Source organism: Varroa destructor, unplaced genomic scaffold (assembly GCF_002443255.2).
Source record: "Varroa destructor unplaced genomic scaffold, Vdes_3.0 BEIS01000005.1, whole genome shotgun sequence".
Lineage (NCBI taxonomy): Eukaryota > Metazoa > Arthropoda > Arachnida > Mesostigmata > Varroidae > Varroa > Varroa destructor.
This window is the reverse complement of record NW_019211458.1, coordinates 22458774-22469531: the sequence shown is the minus strand read 5'-3', so window position 1 is coordinate 22469531 and position 10758 is coordinate 22458774. Positions and strand designations below refer to the sequence as shown.

Sequence of the window (10758 nt, the reverse complement as noted above, 5' to 3'; positions counted from 1 at the left end):
TATCTAATCGAATCGTGGACACGCACCTACGCATTGGCAATTCTGCCGCACGACTAGGCGGTTTTTTGTAGGTGTTCACTCTATTGCTCGATGAAGCCCGACATACAAAACAGTCACGAATCGCAAGCCGGCTTTTGTGAAACCGGCTGGAAAAAGTGTTGCACTCACACACACGATGCGCAGCCAGGCATATAGTGGTGTTTACCGCCTTCCCCAGCTACTTTTAACATGGACGGAAAACAGTTGATGATAGGCGGTTCACGATGGAGCCCAAGCAATACTACTACTGTTGCGACCCGTCATTCCTCTTCTCACACCGACTCAGCCGGCTAAAAACATCCGCCTCTATTCATCATCGCCTCTAGCAACTAACTCTTGGCACTAGAAAGAGAGACTTTCGGTCAAAAACAACTTCTTCCGTGACGGAAAGCTCGCCGCTGCTGTGTGAGAAGGTCGGCCCTAAAAGGTGCGCCCTGTGCGTGAAAGAAAGAAGACACCCCTGCAGCTGCATACTGGTAATGGCGACGATGAGGACACTGCTGACGTTCGTGGTTTTAACGCTACTGCTGTTTGCTCCAAAATGGAACAGTCGCCACTGCTAGCGTCGCTCGTCCTGCGTGTGTCAATGGGCACAGCTCCCAAAGACCAGCCTCGTCGGGCAGCTTGCGTCGCTAGTGCGTCGATGTAACGGAGCCAGCCTCATACTCTAACAAACGCAACGAACGAACGCTTTCTACAGCCGCTTACGCTAAAAATACGCTAGTGGTCGAAGAAAACAATTGTGGTATATTTGTCGCTTATAAGTCGTCTTAGCTACGTTATAGGAGAAGTTATTGCGGTGTACTTATTATACTGTCGATCCTCTTATCTATCCTACAGCGTCCGTACCCTTGCCGCCCACGATTATCCATTTGATTAGTTGGTCTAGCAAAACAATTGCGGGAAAATCTTCCTTTCCGCCCCCAACACTCTTCCCCTAGCCTCCCAAGTTTGTTACGGTCAATAACGTATAGACGACGACACATTCTCGAGCAGAACCGAGAACAATGCATGTATCCTGCAAACTGGTTCATCGGGTGGGCCAGAGTTTGGCACCACTCAACGGCGCTTGGCGGTAGCGTATGTAGCAGCAGCTGTACCGCATGCCGCTTTCTGAGTTTTCCCCAACAACTGCCTCTAATTCGACAAATTGGCTGTTGTGCTTGTGCACTTACAGTCTCCTATTCGGCGTTAGCAGGTGAGAGGACCAGGCAGGAATCAAGAAACACGGTTGTGATCGTGAGACGAGTGATACGACTGTGGGCCGTTAATCCTTCAGTTAACTACTTGTAATAGCCGCTACTCAGGCTAGAAAAATTGTCTTTTTTTGTTAGTTCAGCTAGCAGAATCGAAATGTCTATATGGCCGCTGGAGTGTGGCGCTGTCCACAATCTGACGGACGTTGCAGAGCAGTGTGAGTTCGTATCAATATGTGATGACTGTCACCAAACTGATGGATTCATTCCTTACCTTGACATTATCTATTGTATGCCGTATGCACCACTTTTACCGTTGGGTGTGCTATGCGTTTGGTCGCTATACCTGTTTGGTATATTGGCAGTCACTGCCAACGATTATCTGTGTCCATCCTTGGTAGCCATTTCGAAGAAGCTTGACTTATCACAGGCAGTTGCCGGTGTAACGTTCCTTGCTATTGGCAATGGAGCGCCAGATATTATTGCTTCATTTACCGCTGTCAAGCAGGGTCGACTAACTCTTGTAATCTCGGAACTATTCGGTGCTGGAATCTTCGTCACAACGATTGTCGTTGGCTACGTTATCTACTCAAGTTCGTTTATCATTGACCAGTTCTCATTCACGCGTGACGTGGCTTTCTACATGCTTGCAGCAGCAATTGCTTTCTCGATGTTCAGATTCGGTGAGGCGACAATTTACCATGGTAGCTGCTTTCTTGGAATCTACGCCGCCTACATCTTAACGGTTTTGGTTCGAGAATTCTTCTGCAGGGCCCGAAATAATACAGACGGACCGCCTCCGACGCCCTCGTTAAACATCACGGCGTTCGACTTCCCAGAAACCGAGTGTTTTCTACCCGATCAGACGCCGACCGGAACAAGACGGCGACGCCCGTCAGGGCTAAACGTCCACCACCAGAACGCCATAAAGCAACTGCTGCTACAATCGTATGGACAAACATTTAACGGGGTTCCAGCGTCACCCGGCCTGCCTATTTTTCATGCTCGAACTGGGTCCATCTGCTCAACCGGGACGACTCCACAGAGTATGATCTCGAGGGAAGCTTTCGACCAGCGGAGACGCTCAGCATCCACTAGTACAGCGGGATACCAATCGATAATGCAGATACGAAATCAACTTGACCGTCTATCAAGTGTTACAGACAGTTCGGAAACAGAATGTGGAGACTTTGATGAGTTATCACTCTGGAAGGAGTTCTGGATTCACGTGGCGCCCATTAGCTGGCAAGAGCTGAAAAAGGAGTCGACGTCAAGCGTCATCTTGCGGCTGTTCGCCATACCGATTCAGATCACGCTCGCACTCACCGTTCCCGTTGTCGACTACGAGCACAAAAAGGACAACTGGTGTAAGTCTCTCAACGTCATCAATTGTATAACAGCACCGTTAGCTGTATCCTTAATACTGTTTAAGGATTATGAGCTGTTCGATGTACCGGTCGCTATGTTTGCCTTGGCAATGGGGATGATGTCCGCAGGCGTCGTAATGATGACATCGTCGTGCGACAAAGCTCCGCGATACCACTTCTGTTTTGCTCTTTTGGCTTTTTTCACCGGAGTTTGTTTCATCTATGCGGCCTGCCGTGAATTGATGGCAATCCTGAAAGCCGTGGGAATAAGTCAACACATTGATGATAGTGTGCTGGGTCTGACGATTCTTGCATGGGGCAGTAGTATTGGAGACTTGATCACTGACTCTACCGTGGCAAAACAAGGTTATCCTTCAATGGCGGTAGCTGCAGCGTTTTCCGGACCCATGCTTAATCTGCTCGTCGGTCTGGGCAGTGGCCTCACTGTTCGAATGATCAGCGACTCGAAATGGTCGATACGGGTTTACTGTCCGAACGTACTATTTGTGCTTTATGCAGCCCTTAATGGCAGCCTGTTGGTGTCGGTGCTGTTCTTAAGCTGCAACGAATTCCGTTCGAGTTCAACTCATTGTATAATACTGATGTTCCTTTATGTGACATTTATAATTACCGCCCTCACGGTCACGATGCATCCCGATATCATTACGTATGCCAGATTGACTAGTGATTAAAGTATCTTCTGACAAAACTTTACAATTGTGCCGATGAATGTTATGCGAAAATAAAGTAAAGATCAATACAGAATAGAGACGACAACAGACCCAGTCCTTCGATTTTGAAGACTGCCGACAAAACTGCGCACTTAATACCTATATAATATTATAATTATGAATTATAAAATTATAATATATCGTCTGGTGTGACAGACAGCTTCAATTTGTATTCCATCAAAATATGTTTTCTGTAAAAATCCTACAGATACAATGTAGTTTCACTACTATTTGTTTTATTTAGGTAAATATAATATAACGTAGCAATACGATCATGACAGGAGTTGATCTATACAATGTGTTTAAATAAACTTTGCCGTCTATTGCGCATTGCATATCATTTTCCAAAGTGCTTTTTCTCTAACGGAGGTCGTATTTATGCGCGGATCAGTAAAATGGTCAAAAGAAGCCATACAGCTTTGAATAGAGCACGCGATTTTAAACGTACTCTCACAGTGTCTTTTAAGATATTCTTTTTCAGTATAACAGTGTCTTTTAGATATCCAACTCTATTTCTGTAGATTCACTTAATTAGCTGTTTCTGACATTCGGAACAATTATTCGCAATTATTATTATTATTCTAAAAATCTATAGTATTATGCTATCCTCTGGATAAATAATGTCGTAGGCTAAATTGCCCGACCTCAATTTAACTGATAAAACCCTTTTTTAGTGCCAAATGATTTTACGCTTAAACAATTTCAATGGTCTCCTTTCCATTTTCAGGTATCCCTGGATAATTAAAAGAACAATCGAGTCAACAGGAAGCGCTTACAGTAAATACAAAGTGGTTCCGTGTTTTTCTATGTTAACCTTACAGGGATCATTGTTCGCACTCTTTTTTAGATACAATTTCTAAAAAAAAATTAATATATAAGGGCCAAGGCGTTTGCATTGGTATTAGCAAATTTCACCGGATACAGTTTAGTACGGAACAGAGCCCTCTGATCCTTAATATCCATCGTCGCTGTATTGTTAGATATCAAGATCAAGTACCCCGTTTTTGTCGTGTTCCCAAGCCAGGCGCTTCTACTTTTTCAATTTTGAGTAAGGTCGCAGCTGCACGCACGTGCAATTTAGTTATAGCCTGCATCCTCTCTCTTTTTTAATTGTCAGTGTCGCACTGACTCTCATGTGCGCAATGCTCTACATCAACACAGAAGAGAGCGCAGAGCGCGAAAATGGTTTTGTAGCGCTTGCTTTTTCCAGTGGGAATTACCGTCATTACGGCTAACACACGATCGACGTCGTCATCATCATCATTCGGCGGGTAGTAAGTGAAATTGCGCCAGCGACGAAGGTAGTGAACGCGAAACGGGTGTTAAGAAAACCGACGTGTAGCGTAGGGCGACTTCGCGATTACGAACAGCGTGGTCCTTCCAGCTTCCTTGCCGCACTTGATAGGACCATCGAGTTGATAGACTAGAATTCGATTTACACTTACTTAATTCGAGCAAATTGTTTCCCCACTTTTGTCCAACGCTCCATGTTCCTCACTGGAGGGGGGCGCGAAGGGAAAGCTTGTGAAGCTTAGCGACGGACCAGCGAGTTGCTATTAAACCGGGCGGGAAGCTCCCGCCGAAAGGAAGCAATCATTGGCTTCGGATCGATGAAGTACTCTGTCGTTATGTTGCTCGTGTCGATTTGGAAGTGTAATGTCGTCAGCTGAAACGACCATTTCCCGATAACTTTTGTCACTCATTGTCTATAATAGACGACTGGTAGGAACTGGCGGGTGATGTTTTTTAATACTCTGGAGACCAATGTGCTCACTCAGCTTCAAGCAGCAAATGCTCTAAGATAATTTATATTCCGTGGTCTTTGGAGAAAACGACTAGACAAACCGGACAAAAATATAAGCTCGGGCAGGACCTTATTCTTGGGAGAAAATTCACGCGAGAGTGTATAGGCGCGCTTTTGAAGCGGGACAGCACTGCCGAGTCAACTTGCTCACAGATAACCGAAATACTAACTAACAAGCTAACGCGACAAAAATGTTGATAGTTCCGCTAATAAATAAAAGGAGTTACAGACATTATGAATAGATAATTTGGAAACGCGTAGGTTGTCCAATATATGTCCTTTTACCCATAAAGTGATTTCTTTTGCCATGAAGTGGCAGATGCAATCTGGCAGATAGCCCAGTTCGTGTTGTTCAACTGGGCAAAAGTGGGGCTAGCCGAAAATGTTGTTTCTGAGTCTGATTTTCGCGATTACAAATCGTTACGGGCGCGGAGAAAAGCACCACTTCTAGGAAAGGTTTTTGTGTGTTTTTTTGACCCTATTGCATTATAGCAAGCGAGTCGTGCATATATGATGGGCAAATTTCGCTTTTCTTTATTAACAGGAAGTTCTATGCGCTCTGAACCTAAACGCAATTGTAAAAAAAAATCTCGAGATCTCCAAGTTCAACACAAACGTAGACGTTTCGATAGATATTCTAGAAGTCATTATATGCCAAGCTAAACGTTACTGATATTGAGATGCAGCGCAAATATAGATACATGTACACAACAGACAACGCACACATCATCAATGAGCTTTCGAAGGAGCAAAGCAACAATAGTAAGCAGCTGTGTCCATCTGTCAGTGACTTACGATTGTAAACAAGAGTAGCAATAGCTGAACTCCTACAAATTCTAAAAATTGCCGTTTACAGCTTTGAAGGTGTTCGTTATGGTTTCCCGGACTTTGCCCGTCTACGCCGATCCAACAACTTGGCCAAGTTTTTCGTGTGCGGTAGATTATATGAGACTAAAGCAAGCGGTCGTTGACGGTGTGGGTCGCGTGCTTGTTCTATGCTATTAGAGCAACCATGACTGGCGTAGGCGACGAGGGCGTAATGCTACAACGGAAGTGGGAATTAAAGAGAGGTGAGGGGCTGCCACGTATATGTCGCATCGCTACTTCTACTATCGTTCCGGAAGATGATTGTAATCGAGTTGAACTGACTGACTGACTGACTGACTGATGATCGACCGACTATCGGAAACAGCAAGCGAAAAGGGCTGGAAAGGGGTTGGAAAAGAACGAATTGGATTATCACTAACGTACGGCGCCCGTTTCAGCCCTTGTCGTTATATATCATCACACCGGGTTCTCACCAGCGCAGTGTTCAGTCACACAGAAAACGGACAAACCCTAATAACGGGGATCCCGATGTGCTGTTAGACGCGCAATAGCTACCTGGTTCCTCATGACCACTACGACTCGATGAACGATGATTTAGTAGGCACAGAAGCACCAGCATGAGGCACGCCTTACCCACCTTCAACATTAGGGTCAGTGCCAGCCTACAGATTCCGCTGTTAACATCGCAAAAGCGAACATCAATGGCGCCGGTAGAAACAACCGTTTGGCGAAGAGGGTTGCTGCTGGGCAGGATGCTAACAATAACTTCCTTTAATTGAGACGACCGCCGTTTGCGGCGTCGATCGCTGCCACGCTCGCTCGCTTCCACTCGTTCGGTTCGATTGGGTAGATCGTGACCGGGTTCTCTGTAGAAAGACAACTGTGGTAGGTGGTACCTTTTCTGCTGTACTTTGTCTGTTTTTCGCCATTCTTGTCTTATCTAATGAGAATCACTATCGGCTGCCTTTTCGGCCTATTTGGAACTCTTTGCGACCGAGCTACGGCCCCGATACGTGGATTGGGGCAAGAAAACGCAGAAACAGGCTTTGTTTTTGGGAACTGTAGGCCGAACAAGCGCCGAGATTAAAAATACGACGACTTATTAATTAACACAATGCTGCTTTGAGCAGTACAGCTAGGGAAAGTGAATCTGCTAAGTAACTACGTAAATAAAGCGAAAAAGGCGATAAATCAAGCGATTTAAGAGTCGTATTGCATGAAAGAAATGAAAGGGCTTTGGAGTAGTTAGGGCCGAATAGTTGAGGTGTAGAAGACTATTACTCAATCTTGAAGGAAGCTTTCAAATTTTTAGCGAGTAAAATTTGTTACAGGTGGTCAAGGCAGAATGAAAGGAGCAGACTTTTTGCACCAGCATTAATTAAAATGTTAGTAATTTTCTTGTAAAGTCTATACATTTTTTTATATATTATTATCTATATACCTATAAGCAATATTTCGTTGTGTTACAAAAAGTAAGGTATCAAATGAGAAATTTATTTTGCTGCCCTATGGCAAAAATTATACATTATTCAGTAGAGCAGCTTGCGTCATAATTTATCTTAAGTACGATACGAATCCAAGGAGCACCTCATAGCAACTCACTATTAAACCCACTATGGCAAGTCGCAATATGCAAAGCAGCAACGTGCAGTACTTGTTATCCATGCTGTTATGGCCGCTTTAGCAGATAATTAAAATAATATTTCAGAAAAAAATATCAACAGATTCAATAGGAATTAAACTCTGATAAAAAAATGGTATATGTATCAGAGTAAGATCTTATCTAACTCGCCCGCATCTTTGACGTTCACAATAGAGACTTTTATATGGGTTATCTCAGATTCTTAAGCATTACATAAAGACTATGTTATTATAGTTTCGAAGAACTGTAGAAAACAATATTAGAGAATCCTAGACCTTTCCCGGCACACACGAATATACGAGCAAAGCAATATGTCCTGTAGAGTCCAGTATGATGTTGAGTTGCTCCAGTGCACCGTTACTCGTTTAGTATTGCCTTTGGCAACTTCTCTGGTTATTATATATAAGTGCGTCCGTAGTTAGGGGATGCGAAATACTTCTATGATTTTGATAAGACACCTTATCTATTATAGTTTGTCTTACCAGAGCATTTAGGGTAGTTGTAAAGACTGTACGAGAATGAAAGCAATGCATGTTTATTAAGGTTAAACAATGCGGTAAATAAGGCAAAGCAATTCAGCAAATTCACTTATTCCTGCAACTGCCTTTGGCGTCAATATAGCACAATATGGCCTAGCGGTTCATGGGCACCTCGGAAAACCGCAATAGAAGCTCTTCAACCTTACCATGATAAGAAATAGAGCATAAATATTTACATTTTGATTATGTCTCGTAGAAAACTATCGGTTTGACCGAAAACATATCGTAAGAATCATGTCATGCAGCTCTAGAGAGCTATTCAAAAACAATTCTAGAAGCAAACCGTTTGTGCTCAAAATTTTGAGCTAAATATAAGAAAAAAAATATTATATATATAATAATGTAAATGCTAGCGGTATGAACCGGTAGACGCGCAGTTTATCTTTGTGAGCTCACTTCAGAACAACTGAGAGTCATCCTTCAATATTTAGCACCGGATTATTTATCTTGACCCACTTAGAATTAAACCTTCGATAAAATACAAGCTATGGATATACATGGTTCTGTTATACTGCATAAATTATAAAAAGAACACATTACTTTGCAAGTAAAGAACTGTGGAGTACAGCTGATTTTCGAATGTTTTGACAATTGCAAAAACGCAATAGACTACATTGTAATATCATAAAACGGCACGTTATTCAGTGGTAGAACAACGAGCGATACAGACGGTCCAACTTGCAAAATTCATGCTTTTACTAATCATATAGCGACGCCGAACGCGTGTATCCGATTAATCGGATCCTCTATTGCAATTATTGTATTATGATATTAATAAAATTTCGTTCATTCGCCATTGCTAACACTTGTTCAAAACTTTATATATACAGGTCAACAAGACGGTATCCTAAGACACTTTGAGCTTACACAAATCCAAGATACCAGATTGTTTAAACCTTTATCCATCACGATTTCCCCCATATCTGGAATACTTACATGTATCGTTAGGCTGGCGAAAACGTGGTTTCCTGCAAAATCTATAATGAAGCCAATGCACGCAAAAAAAGAATGACGATATATCTGATTAGCCAGTTTGCCCGATTCTACTCGTTGTTCCTTAAGCAAATAAATTTCTCACCGATCTTTGCGAAGTTTTGCTTCCAGATCCTAAAATTATTTCTCAAAGCTTCGGTTGCTACTTTGAAGTCAAACGTACTGAAAGCGATCACGAGGCGAAAGCGATAAGACGACTTAATCACCCATGCGACTAATATTACCTCCTCAATCTTGCGTAGTGAAATTTCTACTTTTTGCTGGAAATCGGTTAATATAAGCAAGAGGCAATCTCGCAAAACAGGAAATGTCAGTGGCCGGCGTTTTGCCTCTCCTTCTAAATTTCATCGCCCCTGCCTTGATTAGGTTTACGGTGGGTCCCAAATCAGTGACCGCCACGTGGAGCCAAGCTACAGCTTGCTGAACTTGACCCGTATATACACAAAGTCGCCTGTATAAAAGATGACTTTGACTTACTTCCTCGGCTTTCTTGTTTGACCAGGAAAGCAAGTTAGCAACATGGAGAATAACAGTAAGCTTAAGTTGTACCCTTGAGCCAAACCTGCTATCTGTATGAAAGGCGGGAATTGGGTCATTGAGTCGCCAATGGTTATTCTATTTTCCTGACGATGGTCCAGTTGGATCGCTTAAAGATCACTAATAGGATGGAATCTTTCCACTGGGACGGCAGTGTGTGAACGTTTATTACATAGTACCGATCCCGGCGCATTTCAGACGCTCGTTGACGGCCTTATCTGGAACCACTGCGTCCTTGCTGCGTAACCTACCAGGACCTTGCGTTCTTGCCAAAAGTTCTTGCGTTATGAAGTCTTGTTAAAGGGTCCTCTCAGCTCAAAAAGGGCACTGCGCGTAGTATTTTATTCCTCAGTGTACAGACCTCCGAGGAGTGTTTCATGAGGACCGACAAACTAGGCAACAAACCGTTGAGTTGCATTAACCACATCAATGATTAGCGCTCTGCGGCAACGCTTAAAAGGGTCTTCGGCCGGTCAAATTATTGTTGCCTCTCTGACACATGTAGCACTTAATACCTAGTACTCTAATTATTTCGTCAAATAAATTTAAAACAGACAATATATCGCTTCCCATTTAAGTAGAATAAATAAATATAAAGTAATCCATCGGTTAAATTTCTTGCTACTCAACTATTGACGACGGAACGAAGCTTTATGTGCGTGATTTCTATGGAGGATTCTTGCATTTGCTTTAGCCTACAGGGTACTAGTTCTGCTTTCTTAAGCTATAGTCAACTAACAAAAAAACATGAAACAAACTAAATGATCAAAAATGTGTGTACCTCGATATCTTTCAATGACCTAATAATTAAATATTTGGGTAGTCAGAGTTCTGTTCTTCACAACACAGTGTTGAAAACGCAAACGTTCTGCTTAATGGGCCTGCCTCTGATAAATGTCTAAGTAATTTTTTTCTGGGAGTACAGCCTACTGACTGAATTATTAAGTCCCATAGTCGCGCAGGCAACCATTATCACAATTTGAATCAACAATTTTCGTACGTAAGGCGTAAGGCGTAAGGCAGCCAAATGAATCATAATATATAACATTAAATATTGTGTAGAACTCTCCGTATAAACGAGC

At 42.9% G+C, this 10758-nt stretch overlaps 1 protein-coding gene across 1 annotated transcript; it reads left to right on the top strand.

Annotated features, from left to right (window-relative positions):
* The first annotated feature begins 531 nt into the window (after nt 1-531).
* On the top strand, nt 532-3673 carry LOC111251842 (mitochondrial sodium/calcium exchanger protein-like). Its single transcript, XM_022808884.2, has one exon. It carries the CDS (start codon nt 1393-1395, stop codon nt 3292-3294), a length of 1902 nt encoding a protein of 633 aa, XP_022664619.1. The 5' UTR covers nt 532-1392; the 3' UTR covers nt 3295-3673.
* Nucleotides 3674-10758: the final 7085 nt, after the last annotated feature.